The sequence below is a fragment of the Rhamphochromis longiceps genome, linkage group LG5, assembly GCF_057381845.1.
Source record: "Rhamphochromis longiceps isolate RC_006_pf linkage group LG5, R_longiceps_female_GT1.1, whole genome shotgun sequence".
Lineage (NCBI taxonomy): Eukaryota > Metazoa > Chordata > Actinopteri > Cichliformes > Cichlidae > Rhamphochromis > Rhamphochromis longiceps.
Window position 1 is genome coordinate 28,635,171 of NC_140561.1, and position 24,634 is coordinate 28,659,804.

Below are 24,634 nucleotides of genomic sequence, written 5' to 3' on the forward strand. Positions count from 1 at the left end.
TTGTTTCTTTTCAACATGATTTGTTCTAAAAGAATGAATATTCTTAAAGAATATGTGAAAATTAAAAGACAAAAATATGTTTAGATGTGAAATTTAAATTAGTCATGCTGGATATATGAAGTAATTCTATGCAGATTCAACAACCACCCTATTGCATTTTTTTCAGTGTAGAGGTGTACATGACTGGGACAATTTTTTCATCAAATGATGTTTTAAAGAAAAAAAAAATCCTAAAACCCATAGCTACGGTTAGACTGGACTTTTCTGGATTACAGCTCCATGTGCTTTATGAATAGCGCCAGATAAAGAATTGCTTTTCTATAAGCTTTAATTTACATCACAGAGGTCACATTAAAGAGTGGTTGTGCTTGTAATAATAATATAATAAGGGAGCGTAATGTGTGTGCACATTTATGTCTTTTTTGTGCACACAGTTTTAGTTATGAATCTGCATAGTTTTATGTATCTGGCTCTTTATCTAACTAGCCTAATATTAATCTAATATTAATGTGGAACATGAGCAGAGTCTATAAAGAAAGTGATATTACTGTGCCTTTGAAGAATTCAATTGACAATTCACTTCAAGTAAGTTAGAATGAGTTTCCCCTTAAGCATATGTATGAAGCATATGCAACTCTGTAACTGATTTGGCAAGTGAAACATTATTCCACAGAGAGAAGACAAGATAGAGAAGGAGCTGCAAGAGCACAACAGATGAAGGAATGAGGCAATGAAGATAGATATTATCAGACTGAGAGATCATAGAAAAGTTTTTTTTTTGTTTTTTTTTTGAAAGACTGAAGAATGCATATCAATATTAGTCTGTTATTGGCATCCAATAGCATTGGCCAATATGGAGCAATGAATATCAATGGCCGGATCCTATGGGATACTATAATTTCAAATATTGATTTCTGTATACTAACCAGTTAACTCAATGTTTAAAATAAACCTATCAAAAACTGGTTTGGTTCAAATTTGGCTGATTTATGCTGATTGCGTCCTTTGAATGACCAAAATAGGAGAGTTGAAAACAGGAGACCAGGGCAGAAAACATCAAGAATTAGAAAAGATAAAGAAAAATACCTCTTCTGAAAAAATGAAAAACAAAAAAACAAAAAACTTTGTACCATACAAGGTGATGGCCAGGAGCAGCTGTGGTCACTTTTGATTCATTGGAGGTTCAGGGAGGAGATGCTTTTTGTTCCCGTTTACTTCTTTGGGCCAGATTTTCCTTCCAGTGGAAATATATGATCATCCAGGCTGACACTCCCTTGTAATCAATCATCACACGACAGTAGTTATTACTAACATCTCAATATTCCTTATTAGTCATCTCCAAAGGGAATGTGAAAAGTCATGTGTTTATCATAATGTAGCAATTACTTGGAAATCACAACATAAAGGTCCCTGGAAATATCTTTAATTCTTGCTCAACAGGCGGTAATTTAAAACTGGGGAAGGACTCCACCACTGAATTTATTTCCCTCAGTAACAAAGCACAGATGATAATAAAACACTGATTAAACAATCAGTTTAGCATAATGATATGCTGGTGAAGAGAAAATGCTTCTGGAGAAACCTGGGCTTTGTTTTAAATAAGATTTAATTGAACTAAATATATATATATATATTTTTCAATTCATCACACAATTTTATTAAAAAAAGATTGTAGGGTTTTTACCATATACAACGCTTTGAGGTGACTTTTGTGATTTATTTATATATAAATAAAACTGAATTGAATTGAAGTGAACAGTAGGTTGAGATCATTGTACACACAGCTCAGTATAGTACATTTTTAAAAAATTTGATAATAAAACGTGTCCAACAACCAATATTGTCCTGTTTGCAAATAGACTTTTGAGCCCTTTTGAGTCAGTAAGAAAAAATGTAGACATTTCTGTTTAAGTAGAAACAATGTATGTCTATACACCCCAAAGACATGAACTCAAATAAATCAGATTTAGGATTTAGTCACTTTTTTATTAATTTACTTGTAAATGCAAATTCATACACCTTCATTTTAGAAAACAGGCATGATTTTGTAGACTGTGCGCTAAATAGAACAGAAACAATACTTTTTTTTTTCCAAATAATTGCTTTAACATTACAAACATTTAATCCGTAGAAAGCTTAGTAAAAAATACAACCATTTTTAAGTATACTGTTGCAGTCATGCATTCATGTGAAAAATAAATTGATTATTTATGGAGAATGTAAATTGTTTTTATGCATGCTGAAAGCTCAAAGTACAATAAAAACTTGCTTTATAACTTTTATTTGAGAGTTTCCTAGCAGTGCTGTAAGCATCACACCCTGTAAGAGTTTAGGAAAGTTCCCGGTGGTGCAATCCTCTGTGATAAAGTGCTTTCATGCAGTGAATTTTAGGGAAAATTATAAACCAAGGGGGAGGAGTGATTAACCTCTCATGGTGTTCATTGCAAGTGGTTTGCTGGAGCATAAACATTTGTTCTCTTAGCCTGGAACTGGGTTAGGCTGCCGGTGGCTATTCAGCAGCGAGGGTTACCCATTCGGCAGTAACAAACAGTTCTGAACAGTCGACACTGGCAGAAAGCACAATAATCACAGCACACGGTGCCTTGAGATTTACAGCTTCCCCACAGGGAAATACAGTTGGCAGGAGGAGGAGGCCGCTTCTTCACACCATATTTGTTCTGAAAGAAAAGGAGAGAGAGAGAAGAAGAAGAAGTTATAACATAGAAAATCATATTTTTAAAACAGGTTGCTGTAAAAAATTAGAAACAATATGTTTATGGAGTTGCTGAACTGTGCAGCTTACCCCCTTTTTTCTACATGCCTGCACAGAGTAGGAGTTGCTCTGAGTCTCATTGCACATGTGCATAGTGACAATAAAAGGCATTCTATTCTATTCTATTACAAAAAAAAACAACAACAAGCACTATTAATGATGTTATGTTACTGAGTGTTTTGACTGAGAATTGTGGCATTTTTTAAGTGTGTTTATAAAAGCCAGGCACAAGGACCTGAGGCAAGAGAAAAGAACGGCATCCTGACTGCCAACAGAAAACCACACAGGGTACATTTCTGCCCCTTGAGTGCACAGAAGAATGCATGAGAGGAAAAGCATCTTTGCCAGTAAGTTTTTTCCTTTCTCCTTTTCCATGAGCAAGAGGGTGTGATAAGAGTTCCCTTGCTCTTGTCCACCTTTGATTCTCTGGATGCGGGCAGTTCTCACTGTTCTTTCATATGATCAATTTAAAAGGTCACTCTAAATACTGACATGCCTTGATTGGTTGTATGGTTTGATCACTGACACACTGATCACTGGTTGCAACATTCAGTCCAGCTTGTTCAGTTAATGATAGTAATCAAATCATGGTATATTATAAAACGTTTCATATGTAATATGTTGTTATAAATCTTTCTTTTAATTATTGAATTCTTTAATTTTAATTTGGTTGTTTTAACTGTATTCAAAATTGATTTGATCAACTAAATTACATAATTAAACATAGTTTCCATAGCAAGTTCACTTGTGTAGGGTAGACAGTTTTCATTTTCATTACTTCACTTTAAAAACTAGTATATTAAATGAAAAACTATAATATAATGACGCTATATGATAAAAGGTAATGGAACCCAGTATTATATCAATACCATGGTATTATTATTATTATTATTATTATTATTAATAATAATAATAATATTAATAATAATAATAATAATATTAATAATAATAATAATAATAATAATAATAATAATTTTTTGAAACAACCTTTTTCTGTTTCTTTGGTTTCTTGCTCTTCTTTGCAGATTTTGGTAACTCTGGAAGAGAAAATTAAGAATTGCAATTATTAGAAAATGTGTTAGAAAAGAAAAGTGTCATCAGCATAGATGATACATGATGATCCTTTCAAACTTACCTACAATAACCACAGGGGGTGAGTCTATTTCTAGATTTTGAGACAAAGCATTAGATGCAGAAACTCTGCTGGTGGAGAGTCTCTCATCTGGGATCATGTGGGCACAGCCGAGGAAGTAGTCTGTCGCAGCCAGAAGAAAGCAACTTAGCAGCAGTGAGATGTGCATCTTTCTGTGAAAACAAAAACGAGTAATGGATGTCTGTTAGATAAACAGCACATCAGGAACTCACTCTGCAGGAGGGGGAGATATAGGAGAGGTGGAGTAAAATCTCAGCCTGGGCATCTATTTTCTTGTGTAGTCTGGAAGATGAGTGGATGACGAGGTGGGTGCAGTTTTATCTGTGGTGGGGTCGGGTGGACTGTCCTGGGCTCTGCGGGGCAAGGTGGCGCTGCCAAACTAGGCCCCAGTCCAATGGGGCCTGGCCCCCCCCTTTCCCTGGCGGGTTGCAGAGTATCCCTCTTCCCGCTCCACCACAATCACCCACACATGCAGGGCCTTGGGGTAAAGATGTGTCACCAGGGTACAGAGGAGGCATCCCCCCCCCCCCTCTGTCCCGTTCTGGCTGCCTGTGCCTCAATTTTATCCCACAACTTAGACATTCACATTACTCACACTCTCATAACACATACATATAGGATCTTGAGGGTGGGCACGCTACACGGTATCCAAAAGACCATCAGGGTGTACAACCTCACCCCTGGCATCGTTGCCCACCTCTCAATTTTAAATACATGAAGACACTGAGGGCTATCAGGAGGGACTATGCGCTTACCTGCTGCTCTCTGGCAGGTAGCTCCATGCCCTCCTGGGTTTTAAATGCACCTTAGAACACACATGCATCAACACTACATATGAGCGGGCAGAGGGAGGTTTGGAGTCTTCTCTCACCCCCATTCTCTGCGGCCTGCTGGAGCGGGGGGCTAAGAGGAGGAGTTGGCCGTCCGATTGGGGTCTGGTGTGTGGGGCCTCCCTGCTGCTGCGGAGCCAAGCCGGGGCAGTCTGCTTCTCCCCACCCCAGGGAAAAGGGTAACACTACCTGGGTTTGGGTGCAGTTTCCCCCTCCAGGGGTAAGGGTACCTAGACCTGGGGCTTAGAGTACGCTTGGGGAGTGTGATCGTGTGTATGTCTGTCTCCACATTGGTTGAGTGTGGAGTAAGTGTATATGAGAGCATGAGGGTGGGAATGGATGTTTGTATCTGTGTGTGCCTGTATGTCTGTTTCTATATGTCAGGTTGGGTATCAGACGCCACCTCTCTAGGGACATCTCAGGTCCTCCAAGGTATGGAGGCCTATCTCCCCCCACCACTTCCCCTGCCAGTGGCAGACTCCCTCAGACATCGGTGCATTGGTGTTTTTTTGTGTCTGGGGATGGGCGTCCGGGTACACACCGGCTCACTCCTTGGTGGCTGCTTGTCGGGGCCTGGAGCCTGGGGCTCGCTCGGGCCACTTCGGGGGTGGGGTGCCCTCAGCCTCTCGGCCTGGGGCTCGGTCAGGCGGAGCTCACGGGCACGTCACTGCAACCCCCCCTGGCTTCTGCTCCGCGGCTGCTGAGTGAGCCCTCATCTGGGACTCTCCTCAGCTCCTTCTGGGATAGTGGCGCGGCTGCCCCTCTGTTGGTCTTCCTTGGTCTCTTGTGTTCTGGGGGCCTCTGGATGTCTGGAGTCTTGATCTCCCCCATACCTGCTTCATGCCCTGGAGGACGGGGCTGTGGCCCACCACACCCTCTAGCAGATCATTACATGCATCTTTCTTCGCCTTCAGACAATAATTCTAATGGCAAAAGGGCCAAATCCGGACAGGCAAAAAAAAAAAAAGAAAAAAAAAAAGATAAACAGCACATCTGTTTATCTGTAATTTGAAAACAATAACTACATTTTAAAAACATCACTAGAAAAACAGTAAATTGGCCGGATGAGAAGTGTTTTAACTTCAAATAAGCTTTCTCATCATATCTGTTAATGAAAGATATTTATATTTAAGATATTATATTTAATACATGTTTTACTGTGATAAATCTGTTTACTTTATTCTCTGCTTTATCAGTTTGTCTGCACACAAAGTAAAAACAGACAGCAAAGAAAAATGAAATGAAAGTAGCTCAAAAATGATGCTGTTCTTTGAAACACAAGGCAATCCGTATAAGCTCCTACAATGAAATGCAAATATTTCAAGCACAGTCAATGGGTTTTTTTCTCCTTCCATTTTTTAGAAAATAAACAATTGTGATAATGCTTCAGTGGTATTTTTAAAAAAATAAGTTATCCATCTAAATTTTATTAAAGCTTAAAACGTGCGTAAAAAAGTGAATAGTCTCTTTGACTCTCGGGTAGACTGTGCTTCAGTTTTGGTGACTGCTTTTAGTATTTTCTCCATCCTGTTGTTACTGAGCACTGAGTTGCACTCCACCTGGTCACTTTTGACATTTCAGCTGAGTGCAGTCAGGATAATCTACAGAGAACCAGTAATCAATTTTCTTATTTAGGATCGGGGGGATTTCAGCTATTCCAGCAACAACTGAATTTTTGGTCAAGCTGTCTGTCCAACACTAGACAGGTGAATTTCGAATCAGCAGTTAGCTTCAGAAGCATGTCTTTGGACTATGGGAAGTAACCAGATAACCTTAGGGAAAGCTACACAGGCTCAGCAAAAAAAAAAAAAAAGGCTCCACACAGAAAGGCTTCAGCTGAGTCGGAGGTTTTTACTCTGTTATTGTATTTCAGTGTGTTTCAGATTAGCAACAAATACACATTTTACGTTCCAAAACAATGTTTTTCTGTCTGTACAAAAGGTTTTGCTGTATTTTTCATACTGATCAAATACTAATTAATATAAATAACATCATAGATACACTCTGCACAGAAAGCAACAGCTCTGGTGGGGAGTGTAATTTGAACTGTTGGGAAGGATTACTACTTTGAGGTCAGTGAGAAGGTTTAGTCGGGCTCTATGTTTTCCTTTTACTTTTCATTGTGATCATTATCTGGACTTAAATATCACAGTTTGTTCATTTCTAAAGGTTTGGTGTGAGCAGTGTCTATTTTGTTTTCAGGGAAAGGCTGTAAAAATAACTTGCATGCAAATATTTGATGAGGAAAAAGGAAGAAACAAGGAAATTATGAATGTTAACAGTACTTTTACACAGTGCTTTAAAAGTATACATAAAATAAACCTAGACTGAATTTTGTTGTTTTGTTCATACTTATTTTTAAAGTTTTTGTACATCATAGTTGTATGTTACACCTTTTTCTGGCTTTTAATTTAGGATGACTAGAAATGTAAGAATGACCAGTGGTGCAATATGACATTATTATTATTATTATTATTATTATTATTATTATTATTATTATTATTATTATTATTATATCTAATCATATCAGTGTCACACAACCAAAACAAATCTAAATTGTGAAATCTATCCTCAAAAAATCCAAAATCCTAAACAGTCTCATGAATTTTTATTTTATGCATGTTATTCTTAATTTGAGATTGCCTTTCTATTTTTTTTCTGCAAATGAAATCCATATCATAAATGGAAAACACCAACCAAATTCTGTGCACCATCCCAGTTACTCCTTCCTTTGGCAACTGAACAAGAAATTTCCATACCCTCACCACTGAAGTTCACCTCTGTGCTTTAAAAGACATGGCTCCTATAACATATGCTTGAAATATTGTTCAGCTAATAGTTTTATTCATCACAGACTCAAGAACTCTTCCAGCTGATTCTGCCTTGACTTAAATAGCCTAGGCTGTATAAATCCCATATGTTCAGAGACCAAACCAAAATAGTTTTAAAAACACAGTTTTATAGCAGTTTTTTTTTATAGGGGACTTGCCTTTAATATCAGGTTGTTTTTGTACTGACTGCTAGTAGTTTATTTCAATTTAATTCTCCATCACATGGTGGTTAACCTGATTTAAAAACCTGTTTTGAAAAGCATCATCATTTTTATTATTATTTAATATAAATTAAACAAGTTGGGGCATATTTCCTATTTCCAATACAATTTCCAAATATAATTACAAAATTGATTGTAATTAACTATCACAGGATGGTTTTCCACCTTGCGTCAGTCCAGCTTAAAATAGTCCAGGCCCAGCTTATAACTTTTTTTTTTTGCATGGTAAAGGTTTAACTGACATATGTGGATGTGGTGACAAAATGTGTTCACTGACAATGGTTTTCACTACAGAATGGTGTCTGTTTTTAATGCTGTGCTTCGTGAGGGCCCCTAAATTCTTGGCAATTTTATGCTGAGAAATGTTATTCTTACATTATTGAACTATTTGACCACACAGTCTTTCACAGAGTGGCAAACCGCACCCCATCTTTACTTCTGAAACACTCTCTGAGATGCTCTTTTAATACCCATGTTTAATACTCATGTTACTGATTTGCCAGATTAGTTGGCAGATGTTCCACCAGATGTTCTCTGCATTGCACAACTTCCCCACTTTTAATTGCAATTAAATGCTGCTGGCGTCAAATTCAAGACTCGGTAGACATGTTTTTAAAACACAAAAAAAAATGTAAAAAACTGTCACTTATTAATATTTTACAGTGTGGTGACATTTTTGGAAACATTAAGCTCAAATAAAATAGGTGAAATCACTTTCCTTTGCTTCAATCCAGATAATCCATGCTTTTACCCACAAATGTGGATTTCTATTAGACATTGATGGCACTAAATTTACCATCAGTATATATTAAGTTATGCTTTAAGAGGTCTTACAGTAAAGTGACTTGCATTCATTATCAAGAGGAGGTCTGCTAATGTTCATCCTAATCCTTTTCTTGCATTCCCTGCCCAAACAGCAGCTGCAAAATGATTTAATCTCTCAAAGGAGTAAGGGTTGAAAATCACGACCCTTGCCAACTCAAATTCCTGAATACTCATTTTGTAACTAGCCAAAATATGTGGAATAAACAAACAACTAAATCAACTAAAACAATAAGATATACACAAGAATTTTTGACAAAGAAGATCTGAGTCGTTCGCAACTCATGCCAAGTGGACTTGGCGTGAATTCAAAGGTGACCATAATCACCGTGATATAATAAAAACACATTTTAGCACCTTCTCCCACAGATCTGATAGAAATTAATTTTAAATTGAGTACAGTGTTAAGAGCTAAGCATTTCCTTTGAAAGCAGGGCAAACATAAAAGGAATGCCAAACACATACACTAAGTCAAAAAGCACCTAAAACCACCTTAATATGGCTCCTTTCCTGCATCTGGATAGACTTTAGCACGTCAGCTGAGGATCATGGATGCTGCTTCTCATGAGGTTTTGGAAACCACATTATACTGCATTGAGACATTTCAAAGCGGAATGATTTAAAGAGGTGAAATGATGACAGTAAATGCAGAGGGAAGGTTAACAATCAACAAAAAATATGTACAGATGTGCAGGCAAAATATGAAGTGCAAAGTCTTTTTTCTCTCACGGCAGTATTTTGTTCTTAGAAAAAAATCCTAAAAGGTGATTTGTAGGCTAAGACAAGGGTGATACAAATTTCATAAAACTTTAGGAGCATATTTCAGTATGAAGTAGGTCTAATGACTTCTTAAGACATTTTGTTTATATATTTTTGTTATCATCAAATCATCAAATAATTGTTTATTGCAAAGGTAATCATTTATGTGGAAAGAGATTTTTTTTCTTTTCCCGACTCAGCTCATCCAATTAAACTAAATTCAATTTTATTTATACACATGCCAAATCAAAACAACAATCGCCTCAAGGAGCTTATATTGTAAGGCAGGCCCTACAATAATACATACAGAGAAAATCCATGTCTAATGTTGTATTTCTCTTTCACTCACTCTCTTGCTCAACATATGAAGAGTTAGAAAATAGAAAAGCTAAAAGTTACACCCCTGATCTTGTAAGGTTAAATGTGAGGTGAAAGCTACGTAATAATCCAATGATTATTCATGATCCAAGTCAAGACAAAAAGCCTCGAATTCCATAAATATACCAACAGAATACATCAACATTTTCAACTCCATGAACTACAAGGATTACTTGATGAAACACCTCTAGAGAGAACTCCTGAAATAAGTCATTCAAAAGTCATGTGTATTAAAAATAGAAAAAAAAGGAGGTATGTTTACAGCCAAATTCAGCATGCAGTGGAAACACCACAAATCAACTAAAATTATCTTTAAGAGAGCTTTGTGAAAGTAGTTCACCTAAACACAGTCTAACTCTCTCTTATGACAAGCTCCACCAATTTAAAAAAGGCAATTATGATATATCCATAGGACACGAAAAAAAATTTTCTTGAAAAATGCATAAATACAAATCAGTGAATGAATTAATGAATGAACAGATAAACAAACAAATTAATGGCCTATAATTCTGGTCATCTGATATATTTGTCATGTGGTGCTGAATGGAAAGCTCCTTTAAAATGTACCTTTCATGTTGCAATATCATGTTGCAGAATGCCAAATCTTTATTACTGCTGTTTATGTAGTTTAGATTGTGGATTCTATTCCTAAGATGTTTTTAATAAAAACATATAAAAAATAATTATTATTATTTTTGAGAGTTCTGGATCAACCAGTCAACTGGTGCACGGGAATGGCAGCTTTACAACCTAAATTCTAATTTTAAAGAAATTTCTCAGCTTGAACATCTGTTTTGTAGAACAGCAGAGAAAAGCTGCTCTATTTGCTTTTCTCTACATTTTAACCTTTGGCTCTATTTCTAAACAGAAAAATAATCAGAGTCATGCATTAAATTGATATTTGGCAGGTGGGGGGTACTCTAGGATAAGATGTTGCTCTTGAGCATTGGGAAAAGAATTTAGATAAACTCATGAATAAATAAGAATAATTCCTATTGAAAGCGCCAGTAGATTTTCTTTGTATACACACTTTGAGCAGCTGACATGTCCTGCTGCTACTCCCATGTTTCCTGGTGGATTTTAATACAACTGAATTTATCAAATTATAAGCAGGCATTACATGATGACTGATTTCCCACCTTTAGGCACTACAAAGCTGTTATGAAGGTGGAATTCAGTAAGTAAATCACCTTAAATTTGATTTGATATGCATTGCTCTTGATGTCATTTAATTCCGACCATCAAATGTTACTGAGCAGTCCTCTCATTTTTTTGTCCTCTCTGAATGATGTTATCTCACTACCAGAAGGATTACAGTCCAAACAACACAGAAACAGTCTGTGTGTTTGCTCATATTTGTTGAGCTGAAATGAGCTGCTGCATTTGAAATTTCCTGCCATTTATAAAACAAAAAAAACCTTTAAAAAAATACTGCTTCATTTTCCTCTTCCTCTTTTGTAGCTGTTAGCTTCTGTTATTGGTTCCTCCACTTAGGTTCAAATCTTGTGAAGACATGTACATGGAGTAAACTACAGATACCTGAAAATTCTACCTAAACACAGTAATGAATATTTGTACTTTGTTACTTCCCACCTCCTAAACGGACCTGTGTTTGAGTGAGTTTTCATTCAGCTGTGAGATGGTTTTCCATTTGGCTTTGCACACTTCTATTTATCTTCAAATTTTGTGGCACATGTCTATTTCAGGGACATAACATCTGTGTTAAAAGACACAGATGTCATAGCTGTCAAAACTGTCATACTAGACACTCAGAGAATCCAGGGTTTCCTACCTAGCCATAAACTAATTTGCTTACTCAGAGATCTACAAAGATTACCCCCACCTCAACAGGCTGATGCCCACTGTTTTCGCTCTCCTTTTGCCTCTTAAACACACGTGCACCTCATAATTGATGCCTTGTGTGCAGGACGAAGAAAGAATCATATCAGCACAGTATTCTGTTGCTAGAAATGTTACATCATCCCAGATGATTTGTAGCTTAAGGTAGAGTAACATATAACTAACGTTTCAATGGTATTTGACTGATTATATTACAGTAAAGTAGTCCTAACTATGTCAGTTCACTTTTGACTTGCACATCAGTCAACTAACAATTACTGTTATATTACTGTCATACCTTAATGTGGCTAGAAAAAAAAGTTTTTGTTTTTTGTTGATGCCTAAACTCAATTTTCTGCCTTAGATGGTCTTTTATAATTAAGAAAGCAAAGATTTTGGTTCATCTTTTGACCACATATGCACCAATACCACTTCATGATGAACATTTTTCAAAAAAAGATCCCAAATTCACACACCATGAGATGCACACATTCATACCTGGAGTAAGTTTTTTTTCTTTTTTGTGTCATAGTTGGAGAAATTACAGCATTATAGTTGCTCAGAAAAACCCTCTTGACCTCGCTGCTGTGTCACATACTGAACGAATTATGTAATTTACGTACCCCTAAGGTGACCCTTGAACACAAGATTATGCACCTTGACAAGAAACACATTTCTTCTGCCATCACGTTCCCTCTACACGATTAGATGTGTGTTTGTAAGTGCATGTTAAGACTGAAAGGCTTAGCTGCGTAGAAAAAAATGCACACTAAGAGAGGCACACAGGAATGGCTTATCTTATCATTCGTACACCCTTCATGTTCTCTCAAATACACAAAAGAAGAGGTTTCTTTTACAATAATACCAACATATTATTATAAATAGCCAAAGAAAAAAGGGAATCTAAAACTAGAAAAACTGTGCATTAAGTTAATTGAGATAAAGAAAATATGAGGATAAAAATAAGGCAAGGTTCAGCTACACTTTGAATAAAACTGGACTCTCCAAGCTAATCCAATAATTTGAGGTTTTGGATAACGAGCTCAAATTATGTCATTATAACACTACAGTAACTATGTATTTGTATTTTTTAATTAAACAAGTGTCAATACCATCAACGGCTAAATGGACAAAATCATTTGAATGTTTTCTTTTGCTTTAAAGAGAAAAGAAAATCCACCCAATATTTTTCTTATCCATTACAACACGTAGAGAGAAAGTTCACCCATTCAGTTTTAAAATGAAATATTAGCTTCAAATAACCCTAAAAAATGTCCTTTCAATGTGCCAATAAAAATCAAACTTTTAGCCTCAGTCTTAAACACAGACAAACGTTTATCATGTTTTAGGGATAAAGGAAGGTCAGTGCCTTCAAAAACAACTCTTTAAGGCCAGCAGCGTTTTGTGTGTGTGTTCTGTGACGTGTTTCTCATACTTTTCATAATCCTTATCCTTGAGTTTGATTTTTTACCAGATGGATTTGCTCTGACTGTCCAAGTGCCAGAATCCAAAAGAGAGATCATTTTAGATTAAAATGGTTTCTGCGCTTGTCTAAGTTGCCCTGAACTGCAACTGTTTTACTATTTTGTTTTGTTTTTCTTTTCTATTTTTACATTTTCTAGGAGCTCCAGCTTCTAAATATGTTTTTCAGGTTTCAAAATCTGAACGTTACTGGAATATAAAATATTTGTCTTTCATTCATTCATTTCATTCATTTATTTATTCATTTTCAGGCACAACAAATACCTATATTGAACATAAAATACACAAAACAAAAAACAAAACTTGCCTGAAAAAGGAGTGGGACGAAGAAAACTTATTAAATCCCACCCCTATACTCACTCATCAACAAAAAAAAACAATAAACTTCCCGCAGCTACGCCCATCATTGCATACAGACCCATCAACAGCCCCGGGCAGATACAAGCATCTAAGCGGCAGCTCGCAACCAACAATTAGAGCCTTCATAACTGAATACAGAATATATAAATTATAAATTGCATTACCACAGGTAACAGGCAGTAATAACTACAAGTAACAGACACACATACATATACATACATATATATCTACACACACAAGTACATATATGTACATACATACGCACACTTTATTTTTTATTTTTTATTTTGGAATCCATACCAGCAATGGTAAGAGGACAGACATTACAGAGCACACTAAAACCCATCATTGAGTATACTGTGACCAGACCAACTGTTTGTAGAGAAATTTAAATCTATGAATATTTTTGCATTGTTTCAATTGTAAACTCAGACTGTTCCAGATTTTCACACCACATACAGACACACAAAAGCCTTTACGGGTTGTTCGAGTTCTGGGTAATTTGAATTCTCCAAAGCCTCTCACATTATAAACCTTTTCTCGAATTTCAAATCTAGTTTGTAAATTTGCCGGTAAAAGTTTAGTAAAAGCTTTATACAAAATTATGGATGTATTGTAATTAACCAGATCCTGGAATTTAAGTAACTTTGCCTGAAGAAAGAATTTGTGAGTATGATCTAGATAACCAGCCTTGTGAATAATACGCAGTGCTCGTTTCTGTACTGTGACTAATGGATTAGTTGTATTTTTATATGTATTTCCCCACACTTCCACACAATATGTAAGATATGGAAGAACCAGGGTACAGTACAGAGTACGAAGTGCATCTTTATCAAGGAATTGTTTCACTTTGTTCAAAACTGTGAGGCTTCTGGAAATTTTGGTTTTTATGTGTCTGACATGGGGTTTCCATGAAATTTTGTTATCAATTATAACTCCCAAAAATTTGTTTTCACTCACATTATCAATTGGTACACCTTCAATGATAATTGGTAATTCTATATTATATTTTAAATTACCAAAAAACATTGCTTTAGTTTTATTTATATTTAATGATAATTTATTTATGTCCATCCATTTTTTTATTAATTTTAGCTCCCTGTTTACAGTCATTACAAGATCAGTATAATCATCGCTACTGAAAAATATGTTGGTGTCATCTGCGAACAGTATGAGTTTAAGTACTTGAGAAACATCAAAAATATCATTTATGTATACATTGAAAAGTTTTGGTCCCAACACTGACCCTTGGGGAACACCACATGTAATACCAAGTTTCTCTGAATGGTAATGCCCTATGCTAACATATTGTTCCCGACCTGTTAGGTAACTTTTTAACCAGTTACCAGCTTTCCCTCGAATACCATATCTTTCCAATTTATCCAGTAAAATTGAGTGATTGATTGTGTCGAAGGCCTTTTTGAGGTCAACAAAAATACCAACTGCATATTTATTTTTATCCAGTGTATCAGTAATTTCTTCTACTGCCTCAATTATCGCCATTGAAGTGGTTCTTTGCGTTCTGAAACCATACTGACCAACATTTATTATTTGATGTTTTTCAAGGAATTTTTCTAATCTTGAATTAAAAAGTTTTTCTAGAATTTTTGAGAATTGAGGCAGTAGAGAAATAGGCCTATAATTGGTAAAACTGTGTTTGTCATTACTTTTATATAGTGGTATTACTTTCGCAATTTTCATTTTTTTTGGAAAACAACCGGACTGAAATGATAAATTACAGATATATGTTAAGGGACTAGCAATATTCAGAATAACCTGTTTAACTACAGACATATTTATGTCATGATAATCCATTGAAGACTTACTTTTACATTTTAATGTGATATTTATTACTTCTTGCTCATTTGTAGCTGAGAGGAACAGTGAAAAGGGATTTGATTTTATATTACTGATATTTTCATTTTTATGACACGGGATGTCCGCTGCTAGTTCAGGGCCAACATTTATGAAGAATTTATTGAACCCATCGACAATATTACTCATGTTGTGATTTTCACCATTTGCATCAGTTAAAATATTCAGGATATGATGTTCCAGAAGATCCTTGTTTAATTAAGTTGTTTAACACATCCCAAGTTTATATTGTTTTTATTTTCATATAATCTTCTTCTATAATAAAGTTGTTTGCTCGTTCTTATAATATCAGTCAATTTATTTCTATATGCTTTATATCTTTGTTCCACTTCTTTTGTTTTTACTTTGATAAACTGTTTATACAGATTGTTTTTCTTTTTGCAAGCATTAATAATTCCTTTTGTGAGCCAAGGACTTTTTATCTTTTTTTTCTTTGTCATGTGTTCGTTTACAGGACAATGTTTATTGTACCACATAGTAAAAATATCTAGAAAATTATCATAAGCCTTGTCCACATCTGACTCTTCATACACCGAACTCCAATCTTGTTGTGCTAAATCGAAATTGAAGGCATGAATTGCTTCTTCATTTATTGTTCGCTTTGCTATCATGATCTTGGTATCTATTTTTTTTAAATCACAGTCACACAAAGTAAAAACTGGTAAGTGGTCAGTTATATCACAGACAAGCAGACCACTATTAATTTGGAAATCCATGACATTAGTAAAAATGTTGTCAATAATAGTGGCGCTATGTGAAGTTATTCTGCTTGGCTTTGTTATTGTTGGATATAGTGATAAGCTGTACATTGTGTCAGTAAAGTCATCAATGGCTTTTAACCTTGTTGGATTTAGCAAATCAATGTTAAAATCACCACAGATAAATAGTAATTTTTGGTTCACCGAAGCAAACGTTTTTTCTATCCATTCATTAAAAGTGTCAATACTTGAACTGGGTGTCCGATATATACAACTTATTATAACATTTCTCTTTTTTTCATTCATAATCTCAATAGTCAAACATTCCAAAATTCCATCCATAGCCATAGACATAGTTGTTACAACATTATATTTTATAGAGTTATGAACATATATAGCAACCCCGCCGCCCGCCTTATTTAATCTATTCATGTATTTTAAATCATATCCATTCAAACAAAAATCTATTCCTTTATCGACATTGAACCAAGTTTCAGTGATGGCTATAACACTAAAGGGGCGAGAAAATTGTTGCAAATAGTCCTTAATGAAATCAAAATTAGAGTACATACTTCTGCTGTTAAAGTGAATTAATGAGAGCTTCCCGTCTAGGTTAATTTCTTTTTCATATTGTTCCTGAGTGAAATAATTACAATTTTTAACAAAAGAAGAGAGAAAGTTACTTTCAGAATCTATTTCTGGATCTATTATATTATGCTCCTTATATTCACAATCTAGATCAATTACTTTCTGTTGAAGAACTAATTTCAACGTGTCCATGTCATTTCCTGGTGTAATTGATACATTGGTGTCAGTTATACTTGTCCAGATCCTCCATGTTCCTCACTATCAGTACTTTTGCCTCTTCTGGTGTCCCGTTTAGCTTAATGAAAATCTTACAGTTTGTTACCCATGTATGTTGTATTTTACCGTTCTTCTTCAGTTGCCTTGCCTTCCTCGCGATGTCTGCGTTTTTTCGTGTCAGATGCTCATTAATGAAAACGTCCGTGCCTTTCAGTTTGCGTCCTTGTTTCAGCAGTGCGACCTTGTTCTTCCGATTGACAAATCTCATAATGATGGCCGGCAGTCTGTCACTCCTCCTGGGCAGTGAGTGACATGCTTCTATGTGCTCCAGGTCCATCTCTATCCCCTTGCTTTGGAGGAAGGACGCCACCTGTTGCTCTACCGAGCGGGTCTCCTCGTCGCTGGGCTCCCCGACGTTCCCGGCCACCGCGCGCGCGTACGAGCGCGGCTTGATTTTAATACCGCTGATGACCACGTCGTTCGTACGGGTGTACTGCTCCAGCTCATCCACCCGCCGCTCGAGATCCATGATCCGTCTGTCCTTCTCGGCATTTTGGAGGCGTAGCTGTTTTACCTCCTCCAGAAGCCCCAGAAGCAGCTCCTGCTGTGCCCTGACTGCGGCCACGTCTCCGCACAGCGCTCCGAGGGAGGTTTTAATGTCCTCAACCTCCTCTGGTGTTGGGCCTTTCTTGGGTGGTATACTGAAGCGAGAGCACGAGGCGGCCACCACGAGGGACCCGGAAGCGGAATTTCTGATGATGGCGCCTGGCTAGGCCTGCTGGCTGATGGTGGAGCCTGGCTGTGGCCTGCTGGCTGATGGATTATCTGTCATCAACTATTAGGTTGCAAACAAATGCCACAGTATATAACATATGTCATTTTTATTTTTTGTTTATTTTTTGTATATTACCCTTACTTTAGGAAGCACATCACCGAGTTTATTTTATAGTGTTACCTTGAGATAAACTTATATTAGAAATAGACTTCCTCTTTGTTTTTGTACCAAAAACCTTTTTTGTCACTGCTCTTGTTAACGTTTACTCAGAAGAAAAAATTATGTTGTCCAATGTTTTAAAAAAAAATTAGGGGAAAAAAAAGAAGTGCAAGCTTCCATGTTTTTTATTTATTTATTTTTAGAGCTTCTGTAGGCAGTCAAATAGGTCAATCATCTGTGTGTTTTTGTTACTGCGGGCACAGACTATGCAGAGGTCATAATAATATTTTCAAGTGTGAAGGGATAATGAGAACAAATATCCTTTTAAGTGGAATATTTTTAATGCTCATCAACTATAACCATGAAAAGAGGAATGCGTCTTGTGCCTTTATGAAGGGTGGAAAGTATACCTTTAATTATTGATTCCAACATCAAACCAGTTTTTCATCAAATCAACGAATCAAATGCTCAGAGAAACTTTCCAGCCCTTTCCTGCAGCATTCTTCACTTTCACACTGCTGGTTCGTATGTTCAGTCTGTTTCAAATTCTCACGTTCACTAAAATATGTGCATCAAACCTCCACAGCATTCCCATTTTTACAAGCACAGTGGGCTCATTAAAGCCGAACAATGTTGTCTGATACAGCTGGAAACATGCTGATGAAAATCTGATTACACAGAAATGTTCTAATAACTCAATAATAATAATTTAAAAAAAAAAACCCATTTAAACAGCAATGACATGGAGTATTAATGAATGTGTCCATAAGAATGCTCCTGAGGTTTTCGGTGAGACACACCTCTGGGGAAGTCTGTGGGGAACTATTAAATTCAAATTCAAATTCAAATTCAAATTTTATTTGTCACGTACACAGTCATACACAGTACGATATGTAGTGAAATGCTTGGACAACTGCTCGTGACCTAAAGAGAACAAAAAAGGAAAAGGCTATGAATAAGATAGGAAATAAATATGAAAAATTAAAAAGGGTAAATTTAACTAGGAAGGAATAAAATATAAATTAAGGTTAAAAATGAAATAACTGTACAACACAAATTAGAATGAAGGGTAAATTTAACTGGGAAGAATAAGATAAATATATAAATTAAAGTTGAAAATAAAATAACTGTACAACAAAATACACAATATAGAACTATATAAGAATGTATGAAGGAATCTAAATATAAATAAATATATACTCGCATAAGGCGGTGACCGTGTCCGCTTGTGGTGGAATATAAACGGCACTTACAATGACCGATGTAAATTCCCGAGGTAGATAAAAAGGACGACACATGATGGACAGTAGTTCCAGATTTGGTGTGCAGGAGCGTGTGAGAGGAACAACGTTCGCACTGTTGCACCAGTTGTTGTTCACCATTAAACACACGCCGCCTCCCCTTGACTTCCCCGAGTCCCGTGTCCTGTCCATGCGGTGAACCGAGAAGAACTCGGCCGGCTGGATGGCGTGGTCCGGCACCGCTGGGTTCAGCCATGTCTCGGTGAAGCAGAGGAGATTGCAGTCCCGAATGTCTCTCTGGAACTTTATCCTGGCCCTGAGGTCGTCAAGCTTGTTCTCCAGTGACTGGACGTTGGCGAGCAGGATGCTAGGCAGAGGTGTGCGGTGTGCACGAGCTCTCAGCCTGTTCCTGACGCCGGCTCGCTTCCCTCTAGGCCGCCGCCGCTTCCCTTTGTTCTCCCTCGAGATCTCACTCGGCCAGCTCGGATCCGGAGTTAAAAACTTCGAATTGTGAGTACATTGTGTACCAATAGAAACAAGAGTGTCACTGTCATACCTAATGTACCCAATGGTGATGATTTTGCCGATTTAGAAACGCTGAAAACTAACTTAAAAAACAAAGACAAAGAAAAAGTTAAATGCCGTTTCACATTTCTGCTGATTTTCCAGTTGAAAATGAAAAGGTTATATTTGTTAGTACTAAAATCTGACAGCCTTTCATCAGAATCAAATACTGACAACACATAAAGGTGGGGCACCAAATGTGAAGTTCAGTTTATTTCGATTTTCAAAGATGTGATGCAAAGAGTATTCAAAAGTAAGCTACTTCATTTTTGCAGCATGACTAATGCTGCAAATAATCAAATATGGATTAGATAAAATCATAAGGACTGTATCTGAAATTACTGTAAACTTCAAAAGCTGAATGTAAATGAAAATCACTAAATGCTGCAAAATCCTTTACTTTTTAAAAAGTGAATAAAATTCATTTAAATCCACAGTTTTATAGGTTTTACAGTTACAGTATTTTGATTACCTGTCCCCCACACGTGGACATTGTAATACCTGAAAAGTTTTGTTTCTAGATATCACTTCTATAAAACATAGAAAAGAACAAGAGTAAAAGAAAAATCCCCAGCAGACCTCATAACAAAGTTCAGGCTCTCCTGTTCCAAGAAACAACTCTTAAAAAGGCCAAAGTTCAAAGGTCAGCTGCTGAATAATACTAGTGTGGCTCAACCTTTTGTTTGTGTTCGGACCCAGAAATCTGGGAACTGAGAGTGTTTTATCTCTCTCATCAGTGTGTGTGAGGCAGCTTTAAAAGAGAAGACGAGAGGCTTCTGGCAGATTTGGGGTATGACTTCAGGAGGATAAATCAGCCAGACAGTAGTTTTAATGTCTGTGTCTCATCTATCATCTACCATCTGGGGCTACTTTGCACTGCGTGCCTTTTATCTGTTAGTTGTTCCACAGGTAGATGTAAATTATTCTAAATGGCAAAGTGTTTGGAAAAGTGAACAACATTTTCTGATCTTCCTTTAGAATTTAAATATCTTAAAATGAAAATACTACAATATATCAGACCTTCAAGGATTTTTATAATAAGATCCTATTTTTTTTTTCCCATCATGAAATCCAGCATATTAAAGCACTGTAGCCAAGCCACTGTACTACAAACTGCTGATATTTCACACTTCACATATCACATACCCGTGAGTTTAAAAAGCAACAGGAGTTTCATTTTACAAAGTAAATACCAACTTTATTACATTCCCACCATAGCATATTGACAGTAACTGCACGACTGCTAAATTAAGACCTAACATGTCTTGATTTCTGTTCTGTTACAGCATGCTTGAAGACATAGTTATGGAGCGAGAGAGAGAGAGAGAGAGAGAGAGAGAGAAAGTCACAAATTTGAAACAGAAAACTTAAAAATTTTAATATAAACTCGTTACCTGATGGTAAAGATTGAACTGATGTGCTGTTACATCGCACATTTTATACATGTTTTCATGTTCTGCAGCACACCGACTGAAAATAAATATTTCCAACATTATTGCCAGCTAATAATACTGTCTTAATTGTCAGGAAGATATCTAAGAAACCAGAAAACAGACACAGGTAGTATTTTTTTTCCATCTCCTGCTGCTCTATTAGGTCAAGGTATGTAAAGACACAGTAAGAGGAAGCAGACCAACCAGAAAACCATATCCAGCGAAAGCGTCTATGAGAAAATTCTGACGACTGCTTCTGTGTGCTTATTAAAACTAATCAGCAGCTATAAACCTGTTTGAAGATGGCTAATTATTCAAATGTGTGGCAGCACAAGAATGTACTCAACATTACTGAATGACTGTTGCTCCTGTTTTTTAAGTAAGACTAAGCTTAAAGAAAAGTCTGTCTTTAGCGACCGCCACTAAAATAGGAAGGAAAAATGTATTTATTGAGGACTATATTAAGTGGTAGATTACAGCACTTTCTGGTAGCAGATCCACAAATAAAGTGTGTTTGATTTGTCATACATTTATAACAACCTGCCAACTTGTGCAAAACTGCAAAAGAGTTCCTAGACATGACAGAGACGAATAAGCGATTACGCTCTTCTCAGTTTTATTTGATCATAGTATAGAAACATTTAAATAAAGACAAAGTATAAATTTTATTCCTTGTAATTGTGTTAGGAAATCTTCTCCTATTGAAAGGCAACATTTGTTTTTCAACACTGACTTTGCATGAGATCTTTAATCCCTAACCTTGAAATAATCCTATTCTCCTGGGATTATACATGGACAACACAAAATGAGAGAGAGAAAAAAAAGAAGCTTTTTCTTAATATTTTCAATTCATCTTTGTTTCTATAAGTGATATCTTTGCCTGTTGTGAAGTGTATGAATATTCACTATATTGGGAATGTCGCACCAGACAGCGTCCACTGTTGCTAGCGAGTGCTTAACAATCACTAGTCAATACTTTGTATCCAAAACAAAACTGAAACTCTTACAAAGTGTTTATTTTAAGTAAAAGAAACAAAGCATGCAATACGTCGGTCCATCACAATAAACATCATGTACTGTCACACAGGATCCCAGATGGCACTGGCTTTAACTTGCATTGATTGTTTATAGTTTTTTAACATACTAATTATTAGGTGCCATTTCTTAATTAATATTTCTAATATGATTAACTCAAATAATAAATTATAATGTGTTTTTTTTCTCTATTTAACAACCATAGAAATAAAGATAGGAGAAATTATGTTAAAAACATATGCAAGCGCTGAGACACACATATTTATATTCACTCTTTTAATGTTCTGAGGACGATCATCAGTTTCAGAATGTGTTCTTAAAATATTAGTACACTCTGCAGGTTGCAAAAATTCGGTTTAATATTTTGTAATAATAATATTTAATTTTTTAACATATAATCAAACATAATATAATAAATAATAATAATAATAAAAATATTTATATACATACAATGAAAAGACTGTATATTTCATTATACATGTGAACTGTTATGCATACATATTCTATAGGGCTATTAATGTAATGTATTTAAAAGGGGAAATGAACTGGAGAAATTGATCCTTTACGCTATCCCAGCAGCTCAGACTCAGACCCCTGTGCAGTTTTACATATTCAGTCAGCAATCTGCTGATGTGCTGTTCCTTTGGAGGTTCTACTGACATTTCAAGAAGACTTTTAATGTAAATACAAGAAGCATTGATTATTATTTATTTTTCTTATTATTCATTTCAGTGAATGTCTCGGAACGATGATACCTGACAGCTGCCAATAATGGAACAATACGGTATAGTCGATAGATGGAGCCCTGAGAACACTGGCGCTCTACCGGAAAACAAAAATAAATCAAACACATTGACAACTGAGCTTGAACAATGACTAATTTGTTTCTCATTATTGGTTTAAGATTTTGATTTCAGCTATGTAACTGTGTTGTGCCCGTTGTATTTTACAGGCCACAGCTGGGGAAATCCTGCTAAAACAATTGGCACATGGGAGACAACATTTGAAGGATTTTTTAACAAGCTCATAAAGGATGACTACGGCCGAAATCTTGTTTGTGACTTAAAACAGGATTGAGGAAAAACGATCATAAAAAGCATTTTGAAATTTCTCATACATCAGTGATCCAGGTCTCTGAGCCTCAGATGTCTGTGTTATACTTTCGTTACCGTGTCTTTCCGGCGCTCAAACGATTTCATGGAGCATTTCAAACAAAACAAGACAGAAAGAAACTATTTGTCTTACCTGTGTTTGCCAGGCCAGCTGTCTGATAGTATGTCACATTCAGTTTCTCGTTCTTTCTTGTTTCTCGTTTCTCTGCGCTCCTCTTTTCCCCCCCTTTTCCCTGTCTTGCTTCACGTCTTTATTTCTCTGCTACTTTTAAGCAAGTCACCACTCTCCTTTTCTCTCCTCCCTCTCTTTTCCCACACTTCACCTCTGATTTCGTCTTTTTTTTTAAGAATCCTTATTTTTTTTGCCTTGTTTAACTTCCCCCCCTTTAGCTGTCTTGTCCGCCTTCCTCTTTTTCGCTCTGTCTGTAAAAGTTTGCCTTTTTTTTCCAAAACGTCTTTTTATCCTGCCCTCCTCTGTTTCTTCTTTTAGGCAAGGCAAGGCAAGGCAAGTTTATTTGTATAGCACAATTCAACAACAAGGTGATTCAAAGTGCTTTACAGAGACATTAGAAACAAGAACAAATAAAAAGCATGATTTAAAATTGATTAAAACATCTGTTCTTAAGGAGCAATACCTTGCTGTTGATAATGAAGACATACTGGGAGGTTTGTACTGGAGGCGGGACCAGTGCTGCAGTGCTTTGGGGGATGGGAAAGGTCACATTATGCAGAGAATAGACAGATAAATGTAAAACAGACCCTCCAGTGAAGTGCTCTTATGGTAGGCGCTGTCATTATAGCCCTCTTATGCTTAAAAAGCCAGTGTTTGGCCTTTTGTGAAAAATTTCCTTAAATAACTTTCATCTGTTTTATCTGTCTATGATGTCCAATTTAGGAAACTGGCAATCCCCCAGCCTGTCCAGTGTACTTTTGCTTCTGGATGTAATTTTTTGGCATTTAGCGTTCCAATCGGGTCATACAATATAACCTATATCCAGACAACACATTAAGTCTAACTGTAAGCAGGTGCTGATTCTGCTGTGTGTTCATGCTGGAAAAGTGACAAACTCCTTTTCTCAATTCTGTCATCTCCCTCTCATCACCCCCGGCCAGTGAGGCAGAAGGTTGGTCCTCCTGAGAGAGTTCTTCCTTCCCACTGTCACCAAGCACATGCTAATAAGGGGATTCATCTGCTCATTGGGATTCTTTCTTTAATATTTGCAGTCGTCACCTTATATAATATAAAGCTTGTGACTGTTGCTGTGAGCTGATGTTTTTTAATAAAATTGAATAAAATGACACCACTTGGCAGCCATCTTTTTAATATTTCATTTAAACTGTGTGTGTACTGAAACACCAGTCATGTCTGATTAAAGCTGCTTAAAATGATTGCTGATTTTGCCTCAAAATATATTTTAAAAAAAGCTTTGCTTGCCCAGTTCTCAGGGGGAAAAAACACAAATGTTTTGAGATGGAAAGGGACATCTCAT

General features: G+C 36.3%; 2 protein-coding genes across 4 annotated transcripts; one reads left to right on the forward strand and one right to left on the reverse strand.

Moving 5' to 3' along the window:
• Nucleotides 1-1,952: 1,952 nt before the first annotated feature.
• Nucleotides 1,953-24,341, reverse strand: asip1 (agouti signaling protein 1). Of its 3 annotated transcripts, none has more exons than XM_085407093.1 (4): nucleotides 23,278-24,341; nucleotides 3,909-4,078; nucleotides 3,761-3,810; nucleotides 1,953-2,678 (listed from the first exon to the last, which is right to left on the reverse strand). In XM_085407093.1, the coding sequence occupies exons 2-4, from the start codon at nucleotides 4,072-4,074 to the stop codon at nucleotides 2,514-2,516; spliced, it is 381 nt and encodes a 126-aa protein (XP_085263219.1). In that variant the 5' UTR covers nucleotides 4,075-4,078; nucleotides 23,278-24,341; the 3' UTR covers nucleotides 1,953-2,513. The 3 variants fall into 3 exon arrangements, with proteins under 3 accessions (XP_085263219.1, XP_085263220.1, XP_085263218.1); XM_085407094.1 differs by lacking the exon at nucleotides 23,278-24,341 and adding an exon at nucleotides 19,013-19,122; XM_085407092.1 differs by lacking the exon at nucleotides 23,278-24,341 and adding an exon at nucleotides 16,952-17,091 and having other exon boundaries at nucleotides 1,954-2,678.
• LOC146670263 (uncharacterized) lies at nucleotides 19,224-23,264 on the forward strand. The gene is made up of 2 exons (XM_085407095.1): nucleotides 19,224-19,510; nucleotides 22,985-23,264. The coding sequence occupies exons 1-2, from the start codon at nucleotides 19,224-19,226 to the stop codon at nucleotides 23,007-23,009; spliced, it is 312 nt and encodes a 103-aa protein (XP_085263221.1). The 3' UTR covers nucleotides 23,010-23,264.
• Nucleotides 24,342-24,634: the final 293 nt, after the last annotated feature.